At 48.4% G+C, this 17597-nt stretch overlaps 2 protein-coding genes across 7 annotated transcripts in view; one reads left to right on the plus strand and one right to left on the minus strand.

Annotated features, from left to right (window-relative positions):
- Positions 1 to 7675, plus strand: part of KRTCAP3 (keratinocyte associated protein 3) — an 8085-nt gene extending 410 nt beyond the window's left edge. The window contains exons 2-6 of the mRNA XM_035321565.1: positions 53 to 112; positions 711 to 911; positions 1145 to 1279; positions 1575 to 1650; positions 7664 to 7675. Of these exons, the coding sequence (XP_035177456.1) occupies positions 53 to 112; positions 711 to 911; positions 1145 to 1279; positions 1575 to 1640 (462 nt within the window). The 3' untranslated portion in view covers positions 1641 to 1650; positions 7664 to 7675. The remainder of the gene's footprint in view (positions 1 to 52; positions 113 to 710; positions 912 to 1144; positions 1280 to 1574; positions 1651 to 7663) is intronic.
- IFT172 (intraflagellar transport 172) overlaps positions 2341 to 17597 on the minus strand; it is a 43632-nt gene continuing 28375 nt past the window's right edge. For 3 of the 6 annotated variants that reach the window (XM_035321535.1, XM_035321531.1, XM_035321529.1), the window contains exons 31-48: positions 17253 to 17395; positions 16442 to 16535; positions 16133 to 16197; positions 15827 to 16007; positions 14602 to 14711; positions 14014 to 14143; positions 13347 to 13445; positions 12718 to 12827; positions 12159 to 12225; positions 11572 to 11658; positions 9292 to 9408; positions 8680 to 8790; positions 7772 to 7891; positions 5724 to 5819; positions 5160 to 5219; positions 4206 to 4304; positions 3641 to 3794; positions 2518 to 2867 (exon numbers count right to left, since the gene is read on the minus strand). In XM_035321535.1, coding sequence (XP_035177426.1) covers positions 2656 to 2867; positions 3641 to 3794; positions 4206 to 4304; positions 5160 to 5219; positions 5724 to 5819; positions 7772 to 7891; positions 8680 to 8790; positions 9292 to 9408; positions 11572 to 11658; positions 12159 to 12225; positions 12718 to 12827; positions 13347 to 13445; positions 14014 to 14143; positions 14602 to 14711; positions 15827 to 16007; positions 16133 to 16197; positions 16442 to 16535; positions 17253 to 17395 — 2055 coding nt within the window. In that variant the 3' untranslated portion in view covers positions 2518 to 2655. The other 3 variants (XM_035321534.1, XM_035321533.1, XM_035321532.1) reach the window with 3 other exon arrangements.

A 17597-nucleotide genomic window follows, 5' to 3' on the forward strand; every position in this document is an offset into this window, starting at 1 on the left:
CGGGACGTGGCCCCATCCGAGGCGCCTGCTGAATGAAGATCTCTCCCTGCAGAGCATCACTGCGGGCATCGTTGCCATCCTGGTGTCACACAACCTGTCCAGGGCAGCCCTGGTGAGTGTGGGGCTGCTATACCGAGAACTAAGCCAGACAGGGAAACAGCAGGTTGGGGGCCTCCATGCAGCCTGGGCCCTGCCAGCAGCCGCTCCTCTGGACCTTGTCCCCAGTAGTTCCTTCCGCTTCTGCTGCTGGAGCCTTGCTAGTTTGCAGGGTTGCAGGTGTTGCCTGCTGTGCTGCCTCTGCCTCCTTGGCAGCACTGGGAGGGTGGGCAGCAGTGTGGACACCAGGCATCATCCTGGGGTAGAAAAGTTTCAGCTAAAGCATAAAAGCTGCAGCCAGAGTCAGGCATCTCACTGTGGGCTCACACAGTGTGGGTCTGCATGAGGCGCAGCTGCTGCTGATAGCCTCAGCTATTTGTGGAGATGGGGCAGAATGGGCTTCAGGCTGCAGCAGTCTGTGGGAGCAGGCTTTTGGTTCATGGGCGAGGTGAAGGATGTGAGCAGTACAAAAGCTTTGTCAAAGTGCCTCCATTACCCTGTACAGGGACCACACAGAGGTGTGTGCCTGGACCATGCAGTGGCAGTGTCTAGCCTTGGTGTTTCCCCTGGCTCTGGCTAGCACCACTCTCACATGCTTTCCTTGCTGCCAGCAGCATTGGACCTTACTGAGTGTGTCCCTGTTGAACTGCCTGCTGTCCACAGCATGCAGCGTGGGCCTGGCGCTAGCCATTGCCCTCACAGTTCACAGCCGTGGCATGCGCCTTGTCACAGGCTGCAACAGCTCTGCACTGCCAGCTGACGCCCGTGCAGCCATAGCGACCAATGACTGTCCCTTCAACACCACGCGCATCTATGTGAGTATATGGGGCCAGCACCCCGGATACCCATCTGTCCGTGTCCCCCCCCCCCCAGTTTCCTTTTGTTTCATATCTCTTTCCTGCTTCCTCTTTTTTTTTCTGGCCTTTTTTTGTCCCGCCCCCCCCCCCCCACACACCCCTTTGCCTGCACAGGCTCTCCTCTCAGCTGTATGCAAGTACACTGGGTGCAGTGGCTCCACACTCACTGAGCGATCTCTGACCTTCTGCAGGACACAGCCCTGGCGCTCTGGTTCCCCTCCATGGTGCTGGTGGCTGCAGAAGCTGTGCTATCTGGCAGGTGTTGTTTGGTAGCCCTGATCCTACAGGGCATTGGCCCCTGTGGACGCACCTATAGCAAAGACCAGGTATGCCCCCCCATCAGTACAGACAGGTTTCTCTGCTTGTCCCTGCATTTTGAAAGTGCTGGGTTTTGTTTTCATGCAAACAGGCAATAAGTACAGTCTGTGAAATAAATTTGGACTACTTCTACCCAGGACTGGTGATGGACTGCTACCCTTTCATCTTGGGTTGCTGCAGGTGGAACCAGTCCTGCTGATAGCCAAGCCTGTTCTGTCATGGCTGGCCTGAGGACTCTCCTGCCCTAACCCTTCACACATCTTTTGTGGGGCCCTGCAAACCTCTACCTCTCTTTTCTTATAGCTGGTCAAGCCAGGTACACTGAAGGAGGGGCAACGCCTGGTTGGGGTGGCAGAGACTTGTGCCTAGTGGGAGGTGAGTGCAGTGTGGGCTGTGCAGGGGCTGGGGAGGTGGGGGGGGGGTGCGGGGGGAGGGCTGTGCTTCAAAAGGGCCTTCTACTCTCATCAGCTTCCTAAGACCTTCCATACCAACCGAAGGTACCAAAAACAAGATGCCCATAGTCATCAGGCAGCCTTTGCCTCGCAAGTGCCATGTTCCCTCAACACCCTCTCCATGCCATAAGCCCCTTCCTGGTGCACTAAAAGCTCCGTCAGTCTCTCACATGCACAACCAGGGGTTGAGGGGTTGGGGGAGAGGAGGTACCATGGCCTGGCAATAGCAAGGGTTGGCCTGGTACAGCTGCAGAGCAGGCAAGGCCAGCTTGCTGAGCCTGTGCTCAGAAGCAGGTCAAGAAGCAGGGGAAAAACCTCTTTGTTGTGAGCCACTGTTGTTTCTCTGAGCAAATAAAGTTTTAATTTTCACATTGGCTGCACTGTTTCCCCAAAGTGGCTGGGAGCTGGGTCCACTGATCGAAGGACAGCGCAGCAGGTGTGTTAGCCCATCTTCCTGCCTAGTATGCTCCCCACTCTTGACACAAGGCTTCATTGTGACGGTCACCCATCAGGGTGGTGTCTACATGTTTAGCAATCAGGTTGAGGCCAAGGAAGCATGGCCTGGGAACTGTGTGAGCTCCTGGGTTTTGCATCCCCTGACAAACAGAAGCACAGCAGTGCTGAGACATGTTTATTGGGGACTGAAGTGGAGGGAGATGAACAGGACAAAAAGCTGCAGTTCTTCCTCCCTGTCCCACTCACTGGAAAGAGAAGCCAATGCTCGGGAGTCCCCCACACCACTGGCTGAGGAACTTGAGCACATCTTGGCATGCAGGGCTGTGAGATGTCTGCAAAATAAAAGAGATGTCCTTGGTATTGGCAATGTGGCAGTGCAGTCACCCTCTGCCAAGGGCACCCCAGGGAACTGACAGAGCTGCACAGGAATGCCCCAGCACCATTCTAGCCCAGCAGCATGCAGAGCGGGTGGTGCACTAAAATGGCCCTGATTTGGTGTAGCTCCACCCAGCAGGACAATGTTTTATAATCAGCATTAATGACAGCATTGAACACCCTGCAGCTTGTCTCCCTGCCCCATGGAATGCATGGCTCACCTTGACAGCCATCAGGAACTTGTTCCATGTGTCTTTGTTGGCTTCTCGGCCTGGACGCTTGAACTCTATCTTGTTCCTTAGCACAGGATACCCTGGCCACACAGCAATAACGTCGCAAACAAGGTGAGACCCACAGCAGTCCCCTCCCTCCCTCCCTTGTGCATCCCATCCTTCCTTGCTATGGCCACCCGGCTAGGGCAACTCCCAATAGGCATTGTAGAGGAATAATGCTACCTCTGGCAGAGACTAGAACAAGGAAGGAAGTGCCCACAGTGGTGGGATCAAAGGAAGATGAAGGCTGATCTCTCAGCAAGGCAATCCAGTGAATATAAAATGACAGCACCTCCCTCTCCCCCTCCTGAGCTTTGGAGCCAGAGCCCTGTTCCTGGAGGCCCATCCCTGTGCCACTCCTGCAACACAGTCCCCACTGTGAGGTGTGCAAGTGGGAGACAGTCCTTGCCAGTGCAAATAGCTTTTGTAGAAAGCAGCAAAGTGGGGACAGGTGCTACGTGTGCACGTGCATGCCTGCCCTGGGCAGCATGTCCTAGGCATTGCTGTGCAAGGCTGAGCAGTCATAAAAAATAATAGTTGCGTTTGGAAGAGTCATCTGGTCCAACCTCCCTGCTCAAGCAGGGTCACCTAGAGCTGGTCGCCCAGGATCATATCCAAATGGCTTTTGAATATCCCCAGACCTGGTAATGCCACAACTTCTGAGCAATCTGTTCCAGTGCTCAGTTATCCTCACAGTTAAAAAATGGGCCAATCTATCTCATCCAGCTGAACTGTTCCCTATAGCCACACAATCTCTCTCAGACCCACCTGCATGATGGTCCTCACTCCCTACATATGTGTGGAGCATACATACCTGTAAGCACACAGGGCAGGGAGCGCACCCCTGTATTTGCTGCTACCAATGAAGCTTCATATGTGTCACGGTCATCCTGTGGCAGCACCTGTTCCAGACGCTGGTCCATGGACATGGTAAGCACCCAGTCCCTGGCCTCCTCCCGGTTCTCCTCCTGCAGGACAGAGGACTGGGCAACTCCTGATATTGCATACTGTGTCAGTGCCTAGCTGCTGCTCCTCAACACTAGGGAGCACAATGGGGAGAGGAGGACATGAGCATGCATGCAGGATGTGTGTATGCACATACACACACCCGTGTGTATGGAGGTTGTTGGTGGGGAATGAGTGCATGTATGTGTGCAGAAGTGTATATTGCAGAGGGAGCATGAGAAAGCGTGTGTGTGTGTGTGTGTGTGTGTGTGTGTGTACTGGTGCTGCATGTGTGTTTGCGGTGGGGAGGATGGGGGAGAGAGCTAACTACATTTCCATTTTCTGTACTGTCACCCTTGCTCCAGTCCCTGTTCAGAGGGGACCTAAGGTAGCATAACTGTTCAAGGGAGCTGAAGAAGGTAGATGATACTCACAGGCACATGCTGATGGGCTGGAAGAGGCACTTCAAAGGGAATGTCTGTGTTCTGGAAATCTGAGTGGTCCAGAGAATCCAGGTTCCCTTCTTCAATGGCCTGCGAAAGGAGAAGTAACGGAACAGTAGGCAAATACCATCCTTGACATTCACATTACAATCTGTATTATAACGGTAGCATCACCTATGCCCCTATCTATCAGTGTGATGACTTGGCCCTCTTGGGAGGTGGCAATTTGTAGCCGTCCTCAGCAGTGCCAGAGGATGTATGCTCCTTAAACACTATACTACTCAAGCTTGCCAGTTAGCCTCAAAGAAAGGAAAGGTGAAATAGGGAGCATTTTTTTTTTTTCCAGCAGTTGCTGACTGCATGTGGAAGACTGATACAGTAGGGTCTGTCAGCTTCCAAGGATTTTTGGTGTTTTATGGTAATCAATCGGTTATTCAAGGAAGGAATTGAGCATGGGGACTCAGTGCCTGATTCTTGCATCACCATTGCTACAGCATCAAGCCATGTCTTTTTCCACTGCCAACTGCCATCCCCCCCCCCCCCCCCCCAATAATTTTCCTTCTGTTTGAATAGCTCAGGTGAGATCATTCTGAAGGCTGCAAGAACACCTGCAGCCATGAAGACTACAGGCCTAAACTTTAGGCTAACTTGTTCTTTGCTGCAACACACATGCATGGTGACTCTGGCACATGCATGGTGACACGGTTAGGGTTGCTCAGGTGCCCTGCATGGCAAGTCCTTCCACAGCTAATGCTGGGGTACTCCGCACTTTGTACACATGCAGAGAGAGCAAAGTTGGGGCCCCTGCATTCTCCATCAATACCAGTTCACAAATGTGCTGCCACATTGAAACCTCAGTAGTCTCATGGCCAGGCTGAGGGTCTGTGTGGGCCCCACTATCATTTTAAAGTGTGATAGTCCTCTCCCCCAGCAGACCATACGCACATCTGAGAGGTCCAGGAAACGGTTCAGGAAGATGAATGCCATGTTCTCCCAGTTGACTGCCTAGTGTAGAGAGAAACCCCAAGTAAGACCACACAGCTGATAGTTTATCTCCACAGCCACAACTCTCCCACTTTAGTGATGGGCTAGAAAGCCAGCATCAGACAGTAAGAACAAGCTGCTATGCTTGCCATATGTCATTATGTCTGGGCAGGTGGTCAGTCTGTAGCATCAGGATTGTCAGTAGATAACAGTTAGATGACCCAGAGCAAGGTGAACCAATTGAAGTCCTGCATCTACAGAGCCATACAATATAATGTGGCCTCTGGTCTACCACACAGGTCTACAGTTCATGTACTCTTGCTATTTGAGATTTGCCCTCCCACTACCTACTGCCAATCCGTGACAAAATAGAGAGGCTGTCAAGATGTTTGAGGAAAGAGCTCCATAAGACAGAGTCTGGCTGCTGGTGTACCAATGCAGCTTGGGGAAGACTGGGGAAGATAAAGTTGAGAAGCCCTGAACCCAAGGTCCTCCTGAGCTGTTCTGGTGGCAGATAGTTCTCACCTTGGCAGCTATACCAGCTTCATAGAAAGCCTTGTCTGCTGGGAGGAGTTCAGTGTGGCGCAGCAGGGAAATGGACAGCTTAGCAGCCACAGTGTCCTGCAGACAAAGGGGACAGTAAAGCCATAACAGTCATCACAGAAAAAAATACGTTGGAAGGGATCTCATAAGATCATAAAACCACTACCTTAGAGCAGGGACTCTACACCCACATATTCCTGACATGTTTATCTAACTTAAGAGCCTTAATTGAAGGAGGTTTTAGAATTTTTGTTCATGGCCATTCCAGGTTGGAGGTCTCCTGCTATAAAGTCTTTTATTTTAATATGCATCTCCCTTGTGGTAACTAGATTCCTTACTTATCCAAGACATACAAGGAGTTTGAAAACATATTATTTCTTTCCTGTTTCAGTAGTTATTTTCTGTTACCATCTCTTCCTTCAGTCTTCTTCCATTGACTGTGTACCTCTAGACCTATTTTTCTAATCTTTTCTGTTCTCTTGGCCCTTTTTGACTGATTTTCATTTTTCAGTATGGACACAGCCCACTCTTGCTGAAGCCTTGCCCTCACTGAGTGAAGCTGAAGGACTAATTCCTGCCCCCTGTGGACTACCTCTGTGTTATACTGCCAAATATAATAGTTGTCTTTTCAGAAGCATGACATCGCTGACATGTTAAACTATGATCCATTATACTTTCAGATCTTTTTCTAAATGTTTCCCATCTTGTGTCTGGATGCTTGATTATGCCTGTTTGAGGGCAGTACTCTGGACCTAGCCCACAGGAAAAGCATCCTATTTTTTTCTGTCTGTATCCATTTTTTTCTCTTTTTACTTTCTCTGTGTCAGTCTCCTCTTCCTCAGTGGTCTCTTTTCCAAACTCCCATCATCTAAGTCACAGAATCATGGAATAGCTGAGGTTGGAAGGTCTCTCTGGTGATCGTCTAGACTACCACAGCACCCTATCCTGCTTAAAGCAGGTTCAGCTACAATAGGTTGTTCAGGTCCATGTCTGGTCAGTTTTTGAATAGCTCGAGGAATGGAAACTTTCCAACCTCCCTAAGCAACCGGTTCCAGTGCTCAGCTACACTCACAGTAAATATTTGTTTTTCTTCATAACATAAGAATTTTCGGACAGTGAGGGGCAGGGAGGAATACAAGATGAATTTCACTTTTCTGCTTGCTAGACAGGTTCTCATCATGCTAGAACTGGGAAGGCCACTCCTCCTTCATGGTTCCAATTAGGCTACCCAACACCTCAACATTCCACAACTGTGTGAGTCTGTATAGGTCTTCAAGACATCAGGCTTATCTCTTTCTATTTGATAGACCTCTGTCTGGATCCCCAACACACTCAGCTATGGGAAACCACCAGTCTGCCCTATGATTTTCACTAGGATCCTAACTCTGGGAACTTTTCTCTTGTTCAGCCTGTACTATTGCAGCTCTAGTCCCACATTCATATAGATCTCTATCACAGTTCCATCCACAATCCATGTGGATCCAGATTTCAGCAGGAACTCTGCCTTATATCATGGTCCAAAACAAATCCCAGCGCACAAAAGACTCAACAATACAGCACCTTGTGAGGCCCAGTACACAGGCCCATGAGCTTCTAAAATTTTGTGCAAGGTCAATCTGTTCTCAAGACTATGTGTGAAACCCAGTGGCTGTCATGGCCTAGGACAACTGAAGAGTAAGCAATGCCTCTCTTGGGAAGACTAGGTTTTTTATTAATCCGTGTATTTCTATAGGTGCCTCTGCTCTCACAGGTCACTCTGACCATATGGATCCCCTTTCCCCTAGTTTATATCTCAGCCTCAGTGGCTGGAGACAGATCCCAATATAAGGAATCAGCCAGAGAAGACTGTCTCTAGTTCCACCTACTAGTGGTGGGCTCATAGATCACTATAGTCTCATTCTCATCCATCCATGATATGAAAGTGATGCATGAAGTGGAAGAGTGAACTATGAAGAGCCCTAAACCTGCCTGACCCTACAGGGCTCTGCACTCAGGGTGTTGACCTGACAAAGGAACTTCAAGAACCTTACCAGTTGCTTCACGCCCTGAGCAGCAGAGCGGGTTGCATAGTAGTGAGATATCAACAGCATAGTCTCAAACTCTTCATGTGCTGGAGTGTTTGCCTCACTTGACTTTACTAAATTTTCACACTGAAAAAGAGAAAGAGAGAATAATAAATAATAAAGGAGCATATGAGCAGAGGGGCACTCTTCACCCACTTGAGTCTGGGAAAAAGCTGGGAGAAAGAAGAATATCTAAAATACCCAGGCAACTTGGGGGATTGGAAAAGGGCTGTATCTTGAGTGCTCTGGGTCCTGCAAAGTGCTGAAGTGAGGAGTTTGTGGGAGAAGGGGAGAGCCAGTAGTACTGCAGCAACTGACAACACCGGAAGCAGTGGAGATTGGATCAACAAAGGAATTTCTGGATTTAGTTTGTGACAGAGGTGGGTATTTGTGAAACAGAAACAGAGCAAAGGCAATCATGGGCTGAGGAATTTGGGGGCAGATAAAAAGGAGCACAGGGCTCTAAGAATCTCTGGGGAGATGGGGAGGCCTATTATTTTCCAGGATCAGTAGTTCTTTGCTTTTCCCAGGTTCTTGCCCCACTTACGTTGCCAAATATAGGATGAAAAGTGGGATTGTTGTGATAGGTTCCCATGTAGCAGTGACACGGGGAACTCTGCAAGAGCCAACGTTCAGATGTGCTTCTAGAATTTGGTCTTAAGTGCAGGGTCATCTTTTTCCCTGACTTCTCTTGCCCAGCCATATCCACCTCACAGGATCCTGTTGTTCTACTGTTTCCACTGTCAGATCTCTCCCCTTGGTCTGTGTTTTATTTCCTGTGTCATCTGTCCAGAGCCTAGTTCTTCTTTTTCCCTTCTACAAGCCACCAGAATGTTGGACTTTAACAGGCAATGGTGGCCATGGCCCACGCTCACCAGGCTGAAGAGAACATCACGTAGGTCAGCCCAGCTGGAGTAGGCCTCAGCACAGTTCATGCCAGATGCATTCACCATCTCCACGAAGAGGCGCTTGTAAATGTTGAAGTTCTGCAACAAAAAGGAGAGAAATCTTGAGGGACCCAGATGTCAAGTCAGAAGTTTGAAGTCCTGTTTAGCACAGGCTTTGAAGTACTGTTTAGCACAGGCTTAAGGGACCGGCAGCTCTGCTCACAGGCTCACAAAGCAGTGCTACTGCAGAATGCTGGTTGCAAGGAGTGCAACGGGACAAGACAGGGAAATGGGAAAGAATGTTTCCTCCAGCCAGCTCTCTCAAAGAGGCAAACATGGTTGCTTTTATTCTGGACTTGGTGGCTAGTGTTCAAAATCAACACAAATACTGAAAACCCTTCTCCTCCTTCCCTGTGCATAATATGCTAGGGGGCTGCTTTCAATCCTCTACCTTAGGAACCTATTGAAGAATCTACAGCAGTGTCAAAGTGGATTGGACAACACCTGGCAGCCCCAGCTCTGAACTGGAAGCCTGACTCATTTAGCAGATCATAGCACTCTCTGGAAGCTCACTCTGGGATGTAATGCTGTCTTCATTACCTGTGGGTTGGCAGGTGCTCCATGGTGTACATACAGGCTCAGGGCTTTGTCCCAGCTGCCCTCCCGGATGAGGTGGGTTGCATACAGAGCTACATACTTGTGCAAGACCTTATAGTTCTGGAGAAGGCACACAGAAAACAGTAGCATGAGAGTCATGAGATGAACACTTGTCAGTTGGTAGTGACAGTTTCAGATCCGTGTACACACACCCATGCACCTGAGTCCCAAAGGGTAAGGCCAGCTAATGACAGATACAGACTGCATGTCTTTGGTTTGGGTCCCATGTGACCCCTCTAATCCTGGCTAGCTGATGCTGTGCTGATCCTTCATACCTGAAAAATAAAGTTGTCTTTCTGCTGTCCACCACTTGCCAAAGGAATACTCCCAAATATCTAACAGAAGCACTATCTCTACAATGTGGCACCACAGATACTAGTCGTAAACTGGTCCTTAGTCTAATGAAAGAATGAATCCAAGCACTTTTGTGGACTGAAGACATTCGTAATATGCAAGGCAGCTCTAGTCCATTACTCAAATGCCATCAGATTGCCGAGGCTGTAGGCCTTCTTGGAGAACTGCTCATAAATATGCTGATCCTACTTTGCTAAAGACTGACTGTAGTAGGCCTACAGAAACTTTAAGTGAGACAGTACCTGTTTTGCACAGTCTTAAATATACCAATGAGGAAGATGGCATAAGATGTGCAATCCTGTTAAAAAATGAGCAATGGAAACAAGTTTATTAAACACAAGAGAGGATAGTGCCACTATGACATGTCTAGAACTTGAACACCCAGATCTGGATGCTCATGAAACACTAGGTTTTTGGGACGAATATTAAGTCTGGTATGTAACCTGTTTTGATAAATGTAACTTCCCCCCCTCTCCCCCATATAAAATTGTTGTATAACAGCTGAATCAAAAGTCATGAAGTTTTGCACTGGTTGTGGAACAAGGTTGTGCTAACACTCCCTTAAAGACACATACAGGCTAACATGTTCCTGGAGTAAGTATACTAGTATTTGTTGTGCTTTGTTAACAATAAAACTGATTAAGCCTTATACTATAAAATTGAGCTTGAAGGTCAACACTGGTATCTCCCGAATAATTACACCATCACAGATAATAACTACTACAACAAAAAACATTCACATCATCAGAGAAGTCTGAGTCAAAAATAAATCAAGTTCATCATTTAATGAACTTGATTTAATCAAGAACCCAAACTCAGCTTACTACTCATTGCATTAGGAACATAAAAATACAGCACAATGCATTATCAGTGCTTGCCCAAGTTATCAGTGTTTGCCAGACAAATTAGATCCTGGTACTGCATTGGAATAGCACTGTAGAACAGTTTCATTTTGTTTTTCTCTGTTTTTATCACTCTGCTGGGGTCATTTTTTGGCTTTCAGACAGTAAAAATGCAAAAATGTCAAATTTGCTTTCCTGATAAATAAATTTAATTTCACCTGACACCAGACAGAATCACAGAATCACAGAATAGTCTAGGTTGGAAGAGACCTCCAAGATCACCGAGTCCAATCTCTGACCTAACACTAACAAGTCCTCCACTAAACCATCTCACTAAGCTCTACATCTAAACGTCTTTTAAAGACCTCCAGGGATGGTGACTCAACCACTTCCCTGGGCAGCCTATTCCAGTGACTAACAACCCGTTCAGTAAAGAAGTTCTTCCTAACATCCAACCTAAACCTCCCCTGGCGCAACTTTAACCCATTCCCCCTCGTCCTGTCACCAGGCACGTGGGAGAATAGACCAACCCCCACCTCGCTACAGCCTCCCCTCAGGTACCCGTAGAGTGCAATAAGGTCACCCCTGAGCCTCCTCTTCTCCAGGCTAAACAGTCCCAGCTCCCTCAGCCGCTCCTCGTAAGACTTGTTCTCCAGACCCTTCACCAGCTTCATTGCCCTTCTCTGGACTCGAAAGAATATGTAGAAAAAAGTCTTTCTTTTACATTATCTCTCTGTTTCCTTAATACCTATTACTTTCAGCCCAAACAACTTGTTTAGCTTTTTTTCAATGTTACATCAATCACAAAATTGAAACACAACGTGCTTCTGATTTCTAACGCTTCATTAATAGGTGTGCTTGGCTACGATTGGGATAGCAGAGAGGTGTTCTTTCAGCTGCTGAGGTGACTCCCTGTGGTCCACACAAAACAGGCTGCTTTGCCCCTGCCCACCCATTCGTGATGACCCTGCTTCAGAGAACCAGGGCACCGAGTGTGTCTACTGAGGGGGCTCGCACAGGTACTCACCTGCTTAGCTGCAACCTCCAGACACTTATCCCATTGCTCCTGCTCTGCATACATATCCAAAGCAGCCATGACATCTATTCCCACCAGCTGAGGATGGAAACAACCATAAACTCACTGTGCAGGCAAGGCTTCCTATCCACCTACATCTTTTTTTCCAATACCCACAGTCCCTCCCTTTCTTTGGAAGCAAAGATCATAGAATCATAGAATCACAGAATCATAAAATCATAGAATGGTTTGGGTTGGAAGGGACCTTATAGATAACCTAATTCCAACCCCTCAACCCTCCCACCATGGGCAGGGACACCCTCATCTTGACCAGGTTGCTCAAAGCCCCACCCAACCCAGTCTTAGACACTTCCAGGGACGGGGCATCCACAGCTTCTCTGTGCAACCTGTTCCAGTGCCTCACCACTCTCAAAGATCCAATGTGACCCATCTGGTATGCAGAAACTATGACTCAGGCATATATAGAATCCTCACCTATGGACATTTTCAGGCAAAAGCCCCATGAGGAAGGCCCCAAAGACCTATGCCCCAGCATCCTGACATGACTCCATAGCCTGTGGAACATCCCAAATACATACCGAGTCTACCTTTCCTTGGTTCTTTAAATACTCCTTGTAACGCTGGTCCACATACTCCTCTGACCTACTGGGCAGAAATAATAGCAACCAGATTAATAGTTCCTTGCATCAGTGCAGAAGCTGGATTCAACTTTGTCTTCTTTGGGCTAAAGAGGACTTACAGCTGTGCCACGTTTTTCATGTCTGTTCCTGGGTGCTTAGGTAGAAGGGGGAAGAAAGAGTCTGGGCAGAAATACATGTGAGGAAAGGTATCACAGGCCTTTTCAGGAAGAAGTGTATGCAAAGGAATATAACAAGGAAAGGAGAGATAGGGATATGACAAAAGGGGATTAAGATTTCCATGGGATATATGGCAATGGGGCAATAGAGGAGTGTCATGGGTACACCAGATGGGGGATATTGGGAAGGGCAGCTGTGGTGAATGTCCCGTCAAGCCTGGGAAGATCACTGTGGGGAAAATCCAGAAAACCTGGGAGAAGCAGGACAAGACAGGGCAAGGGATTATCTTGGGATGAGAGAGGGAGATGGAAGAGTCTCATTTGAGAAGTTCAGCACATACCTGGGGTCCAACTCCTTGGCCACACGCTTGGCTTTACTCCACTCTTCCCCTTCAATGAAAGCATCAATAGCTTCTCGGATGAGGTCCAAGTTAAGGTAGAGCTCGGCTGCCTGCAAGGCCAGAGACAGTCCCATGTGGAACAAAACCCCAAAGGCACCTTGTAGCCCAGGCTGGAGCTGGAGCTGTTGGAAATACCCAGCACATAGCAGCAACTGAAAGTCTCTTCCCAAAAGCGTTTTGAACAGGCTGCCCAGGGAGGTTGTGGAGTCCCCTTCTCTGGAGATATTCAAGGCCTGTCTGGATGCCTACATAGGCAACCTGCTCTAGGGAACCTGCTTTGGCAGAGGGGTTGGACCTGATGATCTCTTGAGGTCCCTTCCAACCCCACAATTCTGTGATTCTGTGAAAAGATACCCCCCTTCTTTTTCCTGCCTCCTTCCAAGGCCTGGGTCTCTCACACTATTCCAGGACTTGATCCCTTCCCCTCCGTCTGATTCTCTGAGGGCTCAGCACTGCCTGATGCTGGATCAGGCCACCCACCCATCACCCCAAGATATGACTTTGCCTCCTCCCCTTGGACACAGCTCTCCCTTCCTATTTCTTCCTTAGGAGCAGTTGCCAGCTCTCACCGAACTGTATTTCTTCATGGCCATCAGCTGAGGAGCCACAGTCCGTGTGACCTCCATGCTCTGTGACTGACCCAAGAACTTAATGGCCAACTCAGCAGCCTGTGAAGAGAAATTGTCAGAAACATGAGTGATAAGAGCAGTTTGAGAGAGGGATGGAACTGGAAAGAGCTTAATCCCAGCTAAAAGACTGACTGTCAGGAGCACTTGAACTATGTGGGGAAGAGGAGGAAAAAAGACAGTCCACTTCAGCAACTCAGAGAAGCAAAGTCCAGCTACTTTTACACATGGGAGATGATTAGACAAGAACATAATCATTACTGAGGTTGGTAAAAGGACAAGGTACTAATGAAAAGTATGAACAAGAACACAACTCAAAGGTTGATGGACATAGTCCATTAGAAGATAGGGCACTTGTCTAGCCAATGTCTAAGTCATAAAGTCTAGTTTTTCAGTGCAGGGAGATGTGGGCATAAAGATATTGGCATGCTGCTGAAAGTGGTGCCAGAGCAAGGATGCACAGGAAAAGTGGACAGTCCATCATGGGCTTAAGAGAATGGTCATTAAATGCTTTCAGTCCCTACAGTCACTGGGGCATGCAGATCCTCTCTTGTGCCCTGCAGGTTGTGGGAGGCCTCACAGATAGTAGAGCCGATGAAGGAAATCATACCTTCAGCAAACACTTCTCCATCAGGACATTGTTGTTGGAAATCCGCACCTTCAGATAGCAGTCCACTGCCCTGGCATATTCCCCAGCCTGCTCCCACTCCCGTGCTTGCTCCAGCAGTCCTTCTGTTCCTCTGTAAGGAGGAATGCAGGCTGTGAGCAAGACTGTGATACTGCCATGCACATCCTGTAGAGAGTGTGTAATGCATGGGCAGGAAGCTGCAGAGCAGAGCTAAGTGAGAGACCTCAGGGGGGAGAGGGGGCTGTGTCAAGGAATGCATACAGCTAATGCCAAGGAGAGAACTGAATAAGGATCATGGGGAGATGAACTGGCAGTACAGAAGACCTGTGAGATCTGTAAATGGCAAGAAGACACCCAAGAGACCTTGCATGATAAGAATAAGCCTGAAGTCTCCCAGAACAGGGAGGAAAGAGGTTAGGAAACCAATGAAGGAAGAAGCCTAGGGTCCTCAAGAAGGTAAAAGCTGCATGACAGGGATGCAGTCAGGCTATCTCTGTAAGGCATCAGATCAATGGCTTAGGGGAAGAGCAACCCATCTGTTACCTGCAGCCAGAGCACAACATTTTTTACCCAGAGCCCTTCTTGGCAGCCTCCCTGCCACATTCTTCTTGTAACTCCTCTAGTCGACTAGGCACATATTCCTTGCAGATCCGCAGGGCTTCACTCCACATGTCAGCCTCCTGCAGAAGCACACCAGAGAGGAGAAACTTTCACCAGTTCACATCACACTTCTAGCATCACCACACATCTGGCCTCTCACATCATCTTGCCAAAAGATCCATTAGGGGAAACAACTACAGCAGCACCATCCAGTTCTTTTCTCAGCCAAAATGGCACCTATGTCTTTTCACTCACCCAGGCAACCTCAGGGGAAAGCTTTAATTCATCCACGCTACCACTATGGAATGGACACTTACAGTCCCCAAATACACCCTCTCATAAATAATATATTATTTATGCCTGACCAATCTGGTGGCCTTCTGTGATGTAGTGACTGCTTCATCTGACAAGGGAAGATCGACTGATGTGATCTACCTGGACTTCATTAAGGCCTTTGATATGGTTCCACATGACATCCTGATCTCCAAATTGGAGAGAGATGGGTTTGATGGGTGGACCATTCAGTGAATCAGGAATTGGCTTGAAGGCTACACACGGAGAGTAGTTGTCAATAGCTCGATGTCCAGGTGGAGACTGGTGACAAGCAGTGTCACTCAGGGTTCTGTCCTGGGACTGGTATTGTTTAATATCTTTTTCAATGACATAGACAGTGGGATCAAGTGCACCCTCAACAAGTTTGCAGACAACACCAAGGTGAGTGGTGCAGTTGATACAATAGAAGGAAGGGATGCCATCCAAAGGGACCTGGACAGGCTAGAAAAGTGGGCCCATGTGAACCTAACTGCTTAGGTACAAGGTGCTGCACTTGGGTCAGGGCAATCCTGGACATGAGCATAGAGTGGGGGAAGAGCTCATTGAGAGCAGCCCTGCAGAGAAGGTCTCGAGGGTTCTGGTGAATGAAAAGCTCACCATGAGCCAGCAGTACACTTGCAGCCCAAAAGGCCAACTGCATCCTGGGCTGTAGTAACAGAGGAGTGGGCAGCAGGTTGAGGGAAGTGATGGCCCCCTCTACTCTGCCCTTACGAGCCCCAGCTTGGATTACTGCGTCCAGGTCTGGGGCCGCCAGCACAAGAAGGAGGTAGGTCTGTTACAGTCTGGATTTTACTCCTCCTCCATACAAACTGGGCTCTCAACCAGTGAGGAAGACAGTAATATTGCCACAGTCAACACTCACCTTGTAGTACTTTATTGCCAGCTCAGGTTTCTGTGCTCGCAGAAGGAAAGCCTCTGCTTTCTGGAACTCTCTCTGCTCAAAGGCAAAACGTGCCTGCCCCACAAGCACATCAGCCACACTGTCTGGGTCATGAGCTTCAGCCACACGTTGTGCAGCATCCCAGTTCTGGTTATGCACAAACCTAGGTGAATCAACATGAGATGTAAGAAGGGACAGCAAGGAGCAGACTGGTGCTAGAGAAGCAACCTTACTAGCACCATATAGGGAAAGTAGATGCAGCAGTCTAGAATGGAGAAGGCTACATACATCAGCACTGCCTCTTTGGGTTTTCCAGCTTTAATGAATTCTGCTTCAGCCTCCTCAAATTTGCCCTAGGAGAGAGGAAGGAGTTTGCTTGCATGCTATCCTCCCCTGATACCAGCACATGAGCTCCTCTACTTACCATGAGGCAGAGTGAATTTATGAGACAGAGAGATGTGTGGGAGCTTGGGGCTGTAATTGTGGAGGCAGGTAGTGACTGCAGCCACAGGTGTCTTTTGCAGCAGTCCTTAAGGAGAACTCTTCAATTATTTGATTGACCAAGGAATTTCCACCTATTGCAAGGGGTAAAATTACCTCATCTTCTAGGAACATGGCATACTTTAAGTGTATCTCTGGCATCTTCTGCTTCATGGAGAGACGTGCCAGTTCAAAAGCAAATTCAAAGACACTGAAATGAAAGAGAAAATGGAGTGATAGGAGGACTGTGTGCTATGAGGGCATGCCTTCATCAAGAGCAAGACATCAAGTAGAGGACAAGACACTGGGAGAGGAGAAAGGTGAAGATGGAGGGTCCTAAGTGAATAGGCACTTCCCATTATTCCTGTTCCTGACCAGAGACTAGGAGCTTTTACACCCCCCATTAAGGAAATTCAGCTCCTTCACACTTGCTATTAGTGCCAGAGCCCCTTGGTTCAACTCTAAAGGGTGGTCATGAGGCTCCCAGTAGCCCAGTATAGTGGGAGAGCTGGGGCAGAGCAGCAGTGTGAATGGCAGTGCAGACAGATGGCTGGGCAGATGCAGAGTGGGTCCAAATCAATTCTGACAAGCAGTTAGTTATGGTGACCTGAGGAATATCTCCTCCTGTGTTCAGAAGCTCTAACAAGAAATCCCTTCTCAGGTTAAAAGGAAAACTGCTTCTGACTGTCCTGCTTAGACCTGACATTCATGAGACTAACAGATGGACAACACTTCTCTGTTAACTCCTCTGTGCCGAGGACAGAGTGTGGGGACTTGCAGAGTGGGAGCAAGGAGGAGAGCAGGGGGAAGATATGCCATATCCTGGACCTGCAGCTATCACATGCATAACATTATTTATCTTGGGCCATTCCATCTTTCTTGGCTCAAGCAAGTGGGAGAGAAACACTGGGTTGATAGACCTGCTTACCCACTGTCTGCTGCATGGTCAATGGCCATCTCCAGAAGTCCAAATTTACTGAGGAGTTTCACAGCTGCCTCTCCACCCAGGCTCTTTGCCCACATATAGGCCACATGCTTATAGGAGTTTGTCCCACCATGTGCCTTGGCCACCTATCAAAAGCAAAGAAAGTGGAAAAACCCAATGCATCCATTTCTGTTTCACCAGGCTGAGCCAGGACTCCCCTTTTATATGAAGCCTGTTCTCTTGAGGGAGCACCAAAACCAATTGTTCTCTCCTAAAGAACCCTTTTGTAGCCCCACTGGACTGGAGAGAGTGAGACAAAAGCTTACATGGTAAGAAAGGAAGAAGAGG

Source organism: Oxyura jamaicensis, chromosome 3, assembly GCF_011077185.1.
Source record: "Oxyura jamaicensis isolate SHBP4307 breed ruddy duck chromosome 3, BPBGC_Ojam_1.0, whole genome shotgun sequence".
Classification (NCBI taxonomy): Eukaryota; Metazoa; Chordata; class Aves; order Anseriformes; family Anatidae; genus Oxyura; species Oxyura jamaicensis.